Raw genomic sequence first — 15,131 nt, 5'->3', positions numbered from 1 at the left:
CCCAGGGATTGTATCTCTCCAGCACTGAAATCTCTGCATTGGCTTCCAGGGGCTACAAGGATTAAGTTCAAGACCCTCTGCATTGTCCACAAGGCTTTCTGGGGCCTGGGTCCTCAATAGCACCAACTCTCTCTTCGTAAATAACTTCCTACTTGGGCTATTCGCTCCTCCAACTCCCTCAGGGTCAGTCGCTTCTCCAAGCAACGAGTTGGTGGTAGATCTCCTTCGGCTGGGGCCTCCTTCTGGAACAGCCTCCCTGCCTATCTGAAACTTGAGGAGAACCATCTCCGGTTCCGGAAGCACCTCAAGACCTTCCTCTTTGCTTCTGCCTCCTCTCTTCCTCTCCCCTGCTGATTTCCTGTCTGATACTGCACTGGTCACCTTGGTACCCTCTGATTTCGGTCCCAGGTCCCTGCCTGCCCAGTTGCACACCCACACTGCCTCCCTGCAACACTTGCACTTGGGTCTGTAACCCTACAGTCCCCCTACCTGCACTTTTGGAAACGTGCTGTATGCACTTACCCTTGCACCTGCCGGCCGCATTTCATGTTATAGTTTTGATCCCATGTACAGCACTGCCCCCTCCCCTTTTCCCTGGCACTTTTCCACTCCCCCATCCCCTGCACTTACGCAATCTCAATGTCACTTGGCCTTGTAAGATCGTTGTCTCTGTCCTCCCTCTGTTCCCCCTTCCTTGCCTCATTGCGCCTTAAAACACTTGTGTATATGCACGTTACAAATGCCATATCTTATGAGGATGGCAACAATAAAAGGGTCAGAAATCCCTTTGTACATCATTGTCCTGCTAAATGCCCATACAGCCAACAAACTGCGCCATTATTGTGATCACAGGGTATGATACTGTGCACAATTTTGTGTGGAAACAATGGCTAAAGTGAAAGAATGGAAAGTGGGGAGCTGGGCAAATGGGCTAACCATGGTCTTTTAGCCTAGTTGTGGTAATGGGAACATTGGCCATATCCGAAGGGATTTATTTACTAATGGCATATGGGCCACAGCCATTGTCTTGTCTTTCAGTATTATTGTGGCAATGTGGACAGTGGACATGGCCAGTAGGGTATGGTTGTTATAATGAGGACATTGACCACAGGCCAACAGAGTGCCTGGTGGGATCAAGTCCCTTACTTGTGAGGGGCCATGGGCAGTAGACCACAGTGTTATATGCCAATTGTTGCAGAGTGGACAGTGAATACGGCCAAAGGCCCATGGGAAGTGGATAATGGAGTTGGTATCGCATATGAAAACCCTTGAAATTCAATGAAAAACTTTAGTTAAGATAAACCAGTTTTTCACAGTTAATTCTGAGTCACTCTTCTGTTGCTTAGCCCAATAAAACAAATGAGATCACAGCAGGGATCCATAACGAGAACAAAACTGACATCATGTGTGTCTTCGCCATGACTTCCTTCACCTGCTGAATTTCAAGAGTTTTGTTGCGTTTGTGTGTGTGTATACGTAACATGTTGATCCAAAAGAAACAAACTAGTTGATACCTTAGTTAGGCTAACAAAATGATTTATTTTTCATATTTGCAAGCTTTAGTGGAATTCCTCCACAATCCCCGGGAAGAGATGGAATGAAGCCCTTGAAAAACGTTACAGCTTATATGCCCCTCTTGGAAATACCCAGTTACCTGGGTCTGTCTGTGTACCCGATTTGCAGGTTTGCTCAGAGAGGCATGTATTAGATGTCGCACTACCCCACACATTGTAATCTTTAAGGTCTGAATAGTACACTGTATTAAGTGGGGCAAGGGTCAGTGTAACTGAAGAGCAGGGAAAGAAGAAACAGCCCACCCTGTTAGTGCTCTCAGGCAGGCAGGACAGAATGGGTTAGTATCAGTCATAGGAGGTGCAGTCCAGTTGAGACTTGTGTGATGAATCAGCAATGATTCCCCCAGAACTCATAGCCTGGGCCCCTTCCCATGTGGCCAGGGAAAGGCAGACTGTTTCTGATCCCAACCCTGGGAGTGGTGTTCTGAGGTAGGATCACATGAGAGGGGCGGGGGGGGGGGGGAGAGAGAGAGCAGGTCAGGAGGAATGGAAAACTCCCTTGTCAAAATATCCCTGAAGCCCCACTTTTCTAATGGCTTATTGTAAAACGACAGAAATGAGAAAACCTGATTTTATTGTTAGAGACCAAGTCCCATAATCCCCCCAAGTACTGGGAGGACTGAAGAGGCACAATGTTGCAGGAGTGGTCAGTTCCTTAGAGCAGAAGACCCACACTTGAAGAGAGGCTTAAAAGGCCCCCCCTCAGGTGTAGGCCATAGAGTTGGCGTTGGTGGAGAGTAGAAGTCAGCAGCAGAAGAAACATTGTTCATGCTGGCAGCCCAAGCAGAAGCTGGAGAAGTGAGATGACGCTGGGACCTTTGCTGGGCAGATATCATCTGCTGGTCCTGATAGGGTCTGTGCCCCCCAGAGATCTGAAATGCAGAGGACGCGCAGCGGAAGGTGTATCAGAGGAACGTTTTCCCCCTTGTGACCTGATCTGCAGAGGCAGCGCAGCATGAAGCATGCAGGAGGCTGTTCCAGATGGCGGGCACGCACCTGAAGGCATGAAGGCTATCACTGGTGGATGAAATTCACCAGAGAGCCCCAGGAGCAGAAGGCGTTCCATGTGGATGAAATGCACGAGAGAGCCCCAGGAGCAGAAGGCGCTGCATTTGGAAGTGGCGTGGACGAAGGCAGACATACTGAAGTGGTTTGCGAGTGGAGCCACAACAGCAGAAGTCCCTGCACGCGTAGTGAAAGCAGGCACCCAGTGAGTGAACAGCAGTCGCGCAGAAGCATACTTAGTAAGAAGCAGAACTTGCGTGTGACTGGAAGCGAGTCACACGTTACTGATACATATCAGACTATTGAAAACAGCAGCTGCAGTATTCCCCTGTGAGTGAAAGCAATTCCCAAGTTGGTTTCAAGCATCAAATCAGGGGAAAGCAGCAAAACCTTAGCCAGCTAAAGCCAAATGACTATCATTTTGTAAGTGAGAGTCTGGAGAAGCCAACTACCTGTGGGGGAAACTTAGAGTTTTTAAGCATTGCCCAAGCCAAGAAAAACAAACTAAGAAAAATAACATTTAACCAATATTGTCAACAACAGAATGGGGGTTAATGCCAAGTATATACACGTGTTGCCCTTAACGTAACTAACATCTGGTACAAGTTGGGATACACACACTTTGCAAAACATAGGGGAGAGGCAGGCAGAGACTCTATCCCTATCAGTCTTTGGTTGCTTGTGCAGTGGGGAACCAAGGGAGGAAAATGAGATGCCCTTCTGGCAGTAGTTATCCAGAAGGAGAGGAGCCTCACTTGCAGAAAAGTATTGGAGAGCATCAATGTGAATCTTGGTTTCACTGAAAAGTTGAGTTTTGAAGCTGCAATTTGTTCAATGCTGTGAAGTTGTTATATTTTCTGATCAGTTGACATTGACCACAAATGCACTTGTAGCCGTGAAAAGTCTGTTCGATCAGGGGAGTTTACCCGGATGGTCAACCTTTAGGCCTGGCAGGGAAGCAGGCCAAAGTGCAGAAGTGCTAAAAGGTGGTCTTGGTACTTCATGTTATTTGTGGAGTCGAAGAAACAGCCTGTATTTCTTGAATTGTTTAAGTGGAAAATCATCCTGACAAAGACAATCATTGTTACTATTGAGGAACTGAGAATCTATTTAATGAATAATGAATAAGGAAAGATTTACATCTTCTGTCGTTGGAACTTTCCGTTGACAAGGTGAATCAACATCGAACTGTGTTGGAATTTTTGCTGCAAATCAGGATTTCGTTGCGTTCTTTCTTGAACTTTGACGTTGAATCGCATTTAAACCTGGGGGAGAGGAGTCTGCCCGGGTTATGAGAAGAGACCGATTACATTTTGAATTCAATCATTGTTCTGAACTGCCATATATTTTCTTGTTTATTTGTTGTATGTATAAGTGTGAGGGACAGATATCCTTTGTTAGTGTTTCCGTAAGTTTATTTTAGGCAGGGAAATCTTCATCAGATTCAGGATAGTGAGGCGTTCATCCACCCTTATACTGAAATAAGATGACATTTGTTGATAAAACTTCACAAAGTGGTCCGCCTCCCATTTCTGGCCCCTCACACTTGGTATGTCAGGCCAGTCCGTTTGCAAGATCAGTGGTAGCACAATCATCAACATATCAGGCGTATGCCTCTAGAAGGCTGAAAGATGGGGTGCGCAACCAGTTATGTGTTAGCCCTGTCACTCGAGAAGAAACCCTCTGCAAGATTGCGAAGGATCTCCAACCTAACTGGATACAATATGAACGTCTGGGAGACATTTCCGCCTCCCCCCCTCCCCTCCGAGATGCCCCGCCTTGCTTCCAGACAACCAGCCAATCTGAAGGGAATAATAATCAGATGCAAACTACACATAAATAGCACAGATTGTGAAACTGTGCTTTGCAGAAAAAAAGATGCCTAACCTGCCCACATATCAACATTTCGGGACACAGGCCAGGACTACAAGTTTATGTGGAATTTTACATGTGCATCCAGCAATATTAGTTACTTGATTATGTGCATGAAATGTCCCAGACGTGGCTACTGTGTTGGGGAAACTAGCCAACCTCTACATAAACCTCCATTGTCAGAGTGTCGAGCGATGCACAAACAAAAGTGCGTTTGGGGAGCATTTTTCAGAAGCTGCCGGATGGTTATGCTGCCACTCGCAAGCACAGTTCAGTTCACAGAGTAGGCTTGCGGGTGGAAGGGAAACCTCATCTCTATTTACAGAGAACGCAATCTGGTACACAACGGACAGGGAACACATATGCAGTGGAGCCGCAGGGGCAGATCCTTACTTCTGCCCGATTTTAAAATCCTGGATTCGTGCTTTAAGCTCTCCGGTGCCACGGAACACAGGGGTAAAATAATTAACACAAACAGCTGATAACCATTAGGAGGGAAAGGGAAAAATTGACAAGGAAGAAGGGAGGCATTACCAGTCCCAGCTTAGTAGGAAGGAGACTGCTTGGGAATAACCAGGCACTTTCTCTGCAGTAAGTAGTTTGCGCTATAGATGTATAAGGAGGTGAGAGGAGAAAAGGCACCCGCGGGGAAGAGCTAGTTGTAGACAAGACAAGTAGGACAGAAACCTAAGAGCTTGTTGAGTGATACATCTGTATAATTATATTGCACATTTGCAGCATCAAGCACCGCTATACTTGAATGCCCAAAAACCTACCGACTTTGCTGTAGGGCATGCAACAGCGTGCTTTCTGTATCCACCTGGTAAATTTGCCTCGTTTCTTCATCTTCAAAGTAAAGCTGCGTGAGATAAAGTTGAGAAAGTACATTTAGAACAAGCCCATACCAGAAAGCACTCCTCGCAGCATAGCAGAAAACAGTCCCAAGAAGATGAATCAATACAACTTCCAAATACATTGGATTTGCAATTCTGTTGTGGCACCCTCTCACAGTTTCTCTATAAATCACTGCACCTCTTAAAAAGGTATTGTAAGGAACAAGTTACTTACCTGGAACTGTTGTTCTCCGGCATGGGTCTGCCATGGATTAACATGCTCATGAATATTCCCCATCGTCAGGCTGGGAATCCTCGGTAAAAGAAAAAATCAATTTCAGTTTCGTTTCTGAACAGCCTTTCTCCTAATAACCAATCACTGGTCTCTGGGTCCTACTGCCCCCAGCCAATGACTGCCCTCTATCCAAGCCCCTCCTCTGGCAGCCATCTTCAGATTTGGTAGCATGTACAGTGGCAGAAGGACCAAGAGAAGAGCCGCAGAGGGGTAGGTGGGAGAGTTTGAGTGTGAATCCATGCCAGACCCATGCCGGAGAACAACAGTTACAGGTAAGTAACTTGTTCCTTCTCCAGCATGGGGTCTCTCATGGATTCACATGCTCATGAATACAAGAATACATAGCAGTACACACATGCACAACCACGGAAGGTGGCAAGGCTCAACAGTAAGCATCTCTTACCTCCTCACCAGGCTCACCTTCAAGCGAACAGGTTGCGCAGCACTGCTTGGCCGACTCTGGACTCATCCCTGGAATCCCGGTCGATGCAGTAGAATCTCGTGAAGGTGTGCATCGACCTCCACGTAGCAGCCCTGCAGATGTCCAGCAGGGGCACATCAGACAGGAACACCGTAGTAGCAGCGATAGCTCTGGTCGAATGGGCTCACTAACGGGCCAGGCAATGGCCGGATTGCCAACCGGTGACAGTGCATGATGCAGCCAGAGAGCCATTTGGAAATGGAAGCCTTGGAGAGGGCCTTCCCTTGGTTCACAGGGCCAAAGTTCACAAACAGCTGTGATGTCTTCCAAAAACTCTTTGTGCGGTCCACGTAGAACTTCAGCGCTCTAGCCACATCCAGCGAGTGCAAAGTCCTCTCAGCCGGCGACGGGAAGAAAACAGGCAACACCAAGGGCTCATTGAGATGGAAGCCCGACGGCACCTTGGGCATGAAGGAGGGGTGCGTCCTCAGCACTAGCCTCGTCTTGTGGAATGTCCGGTACGGGGGTTTACAGGAGAGGGCCTGGATCTCTCCTACTAGTCGTGCGGAGGTGATGGCCACAAGAAACGCTGTCTTCCACGATAGAAATGTCAGCGCGCCGAATGCAAAGGCTCGAATGGCAGACCCATGAGCCTGGTCAGCACCATGTTGAGCTCCCACGCCGGGGCCGGAGCCTTCACCGGCGGGAAAAAGCGGGACAGTCCTTTCATAAACTCCTTCACCAGGCGGTGGGACCACCGCGATGACCGCCAAGGAGTGCTGGTGTAGCGGGAGATAGCCGCCAGATGAATATTGATGGAGGCATGCGCCAGCCCCGCCTTGGCCAGCGACAGCAAATACAGCAGCCCTTGAGGGGCCGTAATCCGTAGAGGGTTGATCTTCTGTGCACGGCACCAGACAGAGAACCTCTTCCATTTATGTCCATAGCAGTCCGCAAGGATATCGTAGCCTCCGAACTTTAGTGCTGCAGGAGCCAGGCCTGCAGGTTCAGCGATAATGGGTCGTGAGGCAGGATTGCGCCTCCTTCCCTGGCGAGAAGATCCGCGTCCGTTGACAACTTGACTGGAGGGGACGCTGACATGTCCAGAAGGTCCGGGAACCATATCTGTCTCGGCCACAACGGCGCGATGAGGATCATCCTGCGCCTGAACCGTCTGAGTTGACTGATGAGTCACAGAAGCAACGGCAAGGTGGGAATGCATAGAGGAACAGGCCGTCCCAGGGGAAGGAGAATGCATCCCCCCCATGTCCCCTGGCTGGGGAAACCTGCTGGCGAACTTCAGGCACTTGGTGTTTGCCACCATCGCGAACAGATCGATCTGGGGATTGCTGCACTGTCGGAATAGGAGATCTACTTGATCCTGCCGAAGCTCCCACTCGTGGCAAGAGCGCAGCTCCCTGCTGAGTGAGTCGGTGTTCTTCACTCCTGCCAGGTGAAAGGGTACCAGGAACATCCCTTGGGCGACGGCCCAGTGCTACAGATCTTGCGCTTCCTTCAAGCGAGCCGGGGATCTGGTGCCTCCCTGCTTCCGGATGTAGAACATCGTGGTGGTGTTGTCGGTGAAGACCCGTACCACCTTGCCCTTGAGGGACGGAAGGAAGGACCCGAGAGCTCAGAATACTGCCCGGAGCTCCAGGACGTTGATGTGCAGCTCCCTCTGGTTTGGGGGCCAAAGGCCTCTTGCGTGGAGATCTCCGGTGTGCGCGCCCCATCCCTCCAGGGAGGCGTCTGTTGTCAGTTTCCTGATGCACTGGGGTCTGGAAGTCCATGCCCGCCGCGAGATGCGCGCGGGTACCCCACTACCGGATCACTTGTCAGAAAGTTTCGTCGAGGGTGATCTTGTATCCAACGGGCATCTGCAACCTGCACAGCCGTACGAGGTATATGCATGACGACATCATGCCGAGCAGCGTTGGACCTCACCCTGGCAACTTCCATGGTCAACAGCTGTTGTACCTTGCCCAGGTCCTCTCCTCTACGGTGAAGCCAGCCGCTCCACCGTGTTGAGCCTGGCTCCCAGGAACAGGGCGTCCTGCGATGGCACCAAGCAGGACTTGCATAGTTTATCGAGAACCCCAGTTCTGTGAGCAGGCGGACGGTCCTCACTGTGTGGTCGACGGCGAGTTCCCTTGACTTCGCTCAGATGAGCAAAGCGTCCATATAGGGGTAGACGTGGATCCCCTGCAGGTGCCGCCACCGGCGCCAGGCACTTGGTGAAGACCCTTGGCGTCGACTTCAAACCGAAGGACAGTGCCTTGAACTGATCTTGCCATCCTTGGGCCACGATGCGCAGCCATTTTCGATGTCCCTTGCATATGGGGATGTGGAAGTATGCATCCTCCAGGTCCAGTGACGACAGGAAGTCCCCTTCTTCCAGCTGTCCCAGCACGTGCTGAAGGGAGACCATCTGGAATTTCTGGGATTTTATGTATTTGTTGAGGCAGCGGAGAGGACGAGGAAGTACTGCAAGTATACTCTGGAGTCCCGGAGCCTCTTTGGGACAAGCTCTATCGCACCCTTTTCAAGCATTGCTCATATCTCCAGAAGCAGCTTTGGAATGTAGTTTTCTTTCCTGGCCACCGGTGGAAAGTGGGGACACTTCCTTTGGAACTCTAGAGTGTGTCCGTGGGCCAGGGCATCCAGCACCCAACGGTCGGTGGAGATGGATTTCCACACACCAACGAAGTTCGTCAGCCGGCCTCCCACCGGGGTGCTTGGGTGGGGGCCCGACATCCCGGTCGGGTCAGTCCTGCTTTGCCGAGAGCTTGCCACCATGGGCCCCTTGGCGACGACGATGTCCACCGGCCTTCCTGCAACGAAGAACAGGCCGGCTGACGGTACAAAGAGCTGCCGCTGAATCCTTTGGAGTCACCTTGAGACTTGCCTCTGGAGGTTCGAAAGGACGGCCGTCGCTGATGGAGCGTGCCCAAGGCATGGGTCTTCTTGGTGTCTGCCTCGATGGCCTGTAGTGACTCGTCCACTGCCTTGCCGAACAGGTTGTTCCCGTCGATGGGCATGTCCAGTACCCTGGTCTGTAAGTTCTGACGGAAATCTGTATCCCTGAGCCAATTGCGCCGGCAAAGGCAAACGCTGTTGCCCATCTGGCAAAAACCGGTGTCGGCGATGTCCGTTGCTACCTTGATGGCGTGGTCAGATGCCACCTCGCCCTCCTGCAGGATTTCGAGGGCCTCCGCTCTCTTGTCATCCAGGAGGAAGTCCAGGAGGGGGGCGAGTTTAAACCACAGCTCCCTATCGTAGCGGGCCACAATAGCGAGAGCGTTGTCCGCCTTAATGGTCGTTGCTGCTGATGAGATGACCCGACATCCCATGGCGTCCAGCTTCTTCACCTCGCCGTCCGGCGGGGAAGTGGAAGTCGATGCCGTCACCCCTGCCGATTTCTTCTTGGCCGCCGCGGAGACCACTGAGTCCAGGGATGGCTGGAACCTGAGGTACATAGGAGCGGAATCTGGGACCTGATACTCCTTATCGTACCGGTCTCTCTTCGCAGGGGCTGTGGACGGGTTCTTCAGAAGGGACAGTCCCTCGTCCCAGATGTCGTCCAACAGCGGGACAGAGTACGGTCTTCCTCTTGGCCTCTCGTCGTTGATAAAGGAATCCCTCCTCCTTCTACTCTTCAGGGCATAGTTGGAATAGTTCCAAGGCCCTGGCGATCATGGCGTGAAACAAGCCAATTTCGTCGGGAGGGGAAGCCCGGGGAGGGGGCAATGGGAGGTCTGTTCCATCATCATCGCCGCCGTCGTCGTCCGTCCTGTCATCGCCATCTCAGTCTCCGTCTCATCCCTCGTTGGAGGGGATGGAGGTGAAGGATGGAATGGTGGGGGCGGATGGACTTGCCTCCGCTTGTTCGGAGGACTCCCCGATGGTCCAGGCGCAGCTGGATCATCTGCCAGAGGTAAGGACAACCTTGTCCTCTCTGTGCACAGGGTGTGCAGCGCCAGCAAGAGGTCTTCCGACCTGTCCGACGGTGGTGGCATTGGTTGCGACGGGAACGTCGGCAGAGGCGTGGTGCCCTCTGGTTCCTCGTCAACCTGCCGTTTGTCGGCTCCACCCTCGCTCTCCACGTCCGCCTCGTCGGGATCCTTCTCGCAGGCCCTGACCTCGTCGAACCTCTTGTTCAGGACTGACTTGATGACAGATAGCTATTCCTCGGAGGAAGTATATGAGTATGCAAGGACTACCGCACCTCCCACCCCTCCTTCTCGGCTCAGGGCTTCACGGGGGTCTTTTCAATCGGTTGGAAAGACGATTCACTCTGGGATGGCAGGGAAACTCTAGGCCTGGAGGCAGTCTCCACTGGGGTTGCCTCCGCGGGCTTCACCAGGGACGCCACGACTCCCTCAAACGAGGCCTTAGCCGGGTGAATCTGGGCCTTCAGGACCTTAGGCACGTCTGAGGGCTTCACCGTGGGGGGAGGGTCACCGCCTTGCTCCCCCTTGGCTTTCTCCGTCGGGACCGGCCAGGGCTTCTCCCGAAGCTTACCCGCTTCTCTGACTTACTTTTCCCCGAGCCTGAGCGTTGGCTCGTGGTTGACGGCATCGGTGACGTTGCGCCCAGCCTGGCAGCCGAGGAGCCTGAACCAACGGTGCTCCCGGTGCCCGTGGACTTGCAGTGCTTTGCCTTCTGTTGGGCCCCCGTCGCCGGAGCGCCCTCATAGGTCTTAGAAGACCGCTCAGACGACTTCTCACCTGCTGCCGGGCTCTTCGCCTCCAGCCAGTCAGCAAGTCATTTACGATGGTCCTTCATGGTCCGGACCGACATGTTCTTGCAAAATACAGAGTCCTCATCCATGCGCAACTTGTCGGAGTGCAGGCAGTAGGGACACCGGGAGTGCTCATCTTCCTTGAAGATGTTCTGTAGTCCACATCCTGGGCAGATACTAAACAGCTTGGATCCAACGGGCGTCAAGTCTCCTTTGTCCTGAGCCATGTCCACGCGGGGTAGGCCTCAAAGATCTTCCGGAACTCCAAGAAGTGAAATTCGACGGAAATCACCCTTGAGAGGCATAGAAAAATCCGAAACGGGTCCCCGTTAATCGGAAGATGAATCTATGGAGCATGAGGCTCGATTTGACCTAAAAAATAGTAAACTCTTTGAAAAAACACAACACGCAGTAAAAAGTAAAATCTTGGGAGCTAAGCACAAGGACTCCCAACACTTGAACGTGCAATAAAAATCTGAACATGGCTGCCAGAGGAGGGGCTTGGGTAGAGGGCAGTCATTGGCTGGGGGCAGTATGGCCCAGAGACCAGTGATTGGTTCTTGGGAGAAAGACAGTTCAGAAACGAAACTGAAACTGATTTTTTTCTTTTACTGAGGATTCCCAGCCTGACAATGGGGAATATTCATGAGCATGTGAATCCATGCCAGACCCCATGCCGGAGAACAGTGTTTTCTACAGAGCATCACCTAACTTTTGCATGTCTTCAACATTGTCCCCCAGCTTTGTTGAACAGGGTGATCTTGTGGTAACTGCCAGTTGTACCCGGGCAAGTGAACGTAGACTGGTCTCATTGCAAAAACTATAGCACATGCCCCCTGCTGTTGACATGTTGAGCCACAAGAGGAAAGCACGCGTAACCGTTTTACACAATCACGTATTGCCACTAAAGGGCAGAATGCACTCCCCTCCAATACATATCAACACAACCTTCTTCAGTTTTATTTATTTATTTTATTTATTTATATGTTTATATAGCGCTGCAGCCCGCAGGCATCAGAGCGCTTTACATAAAGACAGACGGAGTATGAAGACGGGACAGTCAGGATCACATGTAATAGACATTTGGGGCAGAGATGTGTGTGGGAATTTTATTTAAAGAGGAATGTCTTGAGTTGCTTTCTGAAGATTAGATGGTTAGCTTCCAATCTCAGCCCCGGGGGGAGTTTATTCCATATGAGGATTGCCTTGGTCGTGAATGCCCTACCTAATCCTTTAGCTTTTTTGGTGGGGAAAACTCGTAAGAGGCCTGATTTATTGGATCTCAGGTTGCAATGTGATTCATACCATACGAATTGCTTTTTTAGGTAAGTTGGTGCTTTACCATGTAAGCATCGGTGTACCAGGGTAATGGCTTTGAATGTAATGCGATCCTCGATCGCAAGCCAATGTAGGTCCTTTCTGTTTTTTGTGATATGATCTCTCAAGGGTGTGTTGGTGATTATTCTGACTATATTGTTTTGCACCACTTGGCATTGTTTTAAGCATTTAGTGCTTGCGCCAAGGAGTAAAGAGTTTCCATAATCTAACCGGGAGAGAATTGTGGCTCTTGCTATTGTCGCACTATTTTGTAAGCTCAGCAAGGGTCTGAGTTTTTTCAATAGTTTTAAGTAATAGCGACAGTTCCTTTGGAGGTAGGCAATATGGGCTTCTGCTCCCAAAGATGCCTGAAGATAGATGCCTAGTGTTTTGACTTTTTCTGCTATAGCTATCTGTGTCTCTTTGATCTTAAAGTCGGTGTATTGTAGGCTAAGTTTTTTTCTAGCATGAGGAGAAGCGAAGATCATAAGTTCCGTTTTGGAGGCATTTAAGCACATCCAATTGTCTTTCATCCAACTCTCGATAATGTTGTAGATTCTTGAGAGTTTTTCGCTGTCCTGATTGTAGTTGCCGGTAAGTTCAAACACCAATTGGGTGTCATCGGCGAAATTGGTGAAAAATATGCCTAGATGGGACAGAAGTGAGCATAGGCATCGCATGTATAAGTTAAATAGTAGCGGGGAGAAGCTGGCGCCCTGTGGAACTCCACAGTTTACTGGTTTAGCTTTAGAGGAGTGTTTGCCCCAGACGATTTTAGATTGCCTATCCTGCAGAAATGATGACACCCAATCTATGGCCTCATCAGAGCAGTTTCCCGATTGATCTAAGGCCTCTCGGAGCCTTCGGTGATCCAATAGATCGAAGGCTGCCGAGAGGTCCAGTAGGATCAGTAAACCAGATTTACCTTGATCTAGGATGCTCAGCATTTCCGTCTGCAGATCCAAAAGCGCTGATTCTGTGCTATGGGCCGTCCTAAAGCCCGATTGTTGTGGGTGTAATAGGTTGTTGTCATCTACAAATTCTTGGAGTTGTTCTGTAGCAATCCTGTCAAGTATTTTTAGTAAAAAATTGCAATTTGTAATTGGTCTTAGATTGGCAGGGTCCTGTTGGTTAAGTTCAGGTTTTTTAGGCAATGGTGTCACTGTGACTGTTTTGATAGCGGCTGGGACGTTACCATCTCTAAATGACGCATTTACCATCCTTGTCAGAAAAGGTGCGAAAATGGTGGCGTTGTCAAGGATTAGTTTTGGGGGCAGTACATTTTCCGTGCATGAAGTGCATTTGATACTTGAGAGGGTTTTGTTCATACCTTCCAGTGATATGGGTTTGAAGTAGAATTTTGGACTTTGTGAGTCAATCTTATCTGTCCCTGGGGTAGTGATATTTGTTACCTTACAATTAGAGATTGTTTCTCTCGCCTTGATGATTTTATTGTGAAATGCAGTTTGAACTGCTTCACAGTCTTTTTGAGTGGGTTGAAAAGGGGGAGATAGTGCTACTGGTTTTTCAATGTTTTTAAGTATTTGAAAAAGTTTCCCAGTAGAATTAGATGCAGTGTTGATTTGTTCATTATAGTGATTTTTCTTCAGTTTAGTTATTATGGCCCTGTATGATATGTCGGCGATTTTCCAGTTTTTTTTGTTGTTGTCTGTAGGGTCTTTTTGCCATATTCTTTCAAGTTTCCGTTTTTCCTTTTTGGAGGTCAAAGCTTCGGAGTTGAACCATTTCTGGTGGTTAATATTAGGTCGGACTTGCTTGTTTTTAAGGGGGGCATGTTTGTTTAATATGTCGTTCATGTGTTTATTATATGCGGAGATGATATCTTCACATGAGTCTGTGTCTTTAGTATCAAGCATAATTTGCGTAATGCCTTCCTGAAGGATGTTTGACGTGATTTTTTTTAGATTTCTGTCTAATACCATTTTGGGGGAATTGTCAAGTTTGGCTGCTTTTGGTTTAAGCACTAACTTGGATTCAATTTTATGGTGGTCTGACCATATGCAGGGATGTGTACCTAGCATCGTCATATCTGTGTTATTGGTAATTATCCAGTCTAGCTGGTTACCTGTGATGGCTGTGGGATCTTTGTTTATTATGGTGTAGGAACAATTCGATAGGTCTTCCTCTAGGCTTATAGCATCTGGATCTTTGGGATTACCCCTCCAGCGGTTTAAGTCTCCCAACAGTATTGTCCCTGAATTAGATGTTTTCAGGTTGTTCAATAGTTGGGTTAACTCTTCATTGAAGTCTGATACAAGGGAGGGGGGTCTGTAAACGACTATCAAGTTGATACAATCAATTGGAGTGTGTGTCAGTTTAAGGTGTAAGATCTCACAACCTGTACATTGTATGGGGGCAGGGAAAAGGTTGAGGTCTCGTTTGGCAATTATGGCTACTCCACCACCCTTCCCTGATGTTCTATTGTTGGTATAGATGGTGTAATTCTTGGGTACGGCAATGTCCACCGTGGGCCCCATTGGTTCTTGGAGCCAGGTCTCAGTGAGACATAGGATATCAATGTCATCTTCCAGGATATAATCATGAATATCCTGTGCGTGTTTGTTTAGGGATCTGGTGTTCAAGAGTGCTAGTTTGATGGCACGTATTGCGGTTTCATTTGGGGTGGGTTCTTTCTTGTCAGAGTTTTTAAGTGGGATTTTAGAGTAGTTTGTATAGGTCCTTGACTGGGTGTGAGAGGATTCTAATCTAGTGTTTACATATGTTTGCACTAGGTTTTGGTTTTGTAATTTGCTAGATTTGACTAGTAAGTCGCATAGGACTGGGTAGCCCATACCTGCTTAACCGGATCAAATCTTCCCTTGATGAATTTGGGCAGAGTTTTGGGCCGTATGCCGTTTGACGCCGTGGACCGGCGTAGACCGGCTTCGTTGCAGTTCTCACTTCATTAACTCTGTCTGGCGGTTTATCACTTTCAAGACTACATTTTTGCCATATCAAAACGCTTTATACATCTTGGTGAAAGTAGAACAGATTCAAGCATCAGTCACAGTAAATGTTTTACGTTAACAACTGTGCGTTTTACTGATGCAGG

At 49.3% G+C, this 15,131-nt stretch overlaps 1 protein-coding gene across 2 annotated transcripts in view; it reads right to left on the bottom strand.

The window, feature by feature from the left end:
- Window positions 1-15,131, bottom strand: part of TTC4 (tetratricopeptide repeat domain 4) — a 501,109-nt gene that overhangs the window by 9,081 nt on the left and 476,897 nt on the right. For both annotated transcript variants that reach the window (XM_069642123.1, XM_069642122.1), the window contains one exon: window positions 5,228-5,310. In XM_069642123.1, the coding sequence (XP_069498224.1) occupies window positions 5,228-5,310 (83 nt within the window). The remainder of the gene's footprint in view (window positions 1-5,227; window positions 5,311-15,131) is intronic.

Source organism: Ambystoma mexicanum, chromosome 1q, assembly GCF_040938575.1.
Source record: "Ambystoma mexicanum isolate Mex_15411 chromosome 1q, UKY_AmexF1_1, whole genome shotgun sequence".
In the NCBI taxonomy this organism is placed as follows: domain Eukaryota; kingdom Metazoa; phylum Chordata; class Amphibia; order Caudata; family Ambystomatidae; genus Ambystoma; species Ambystoma mexicanum.
Note: the sequence above shows the minus strand (reverse complement) of the source record. Positions and strands in the feature narration are given on the sequence as shown.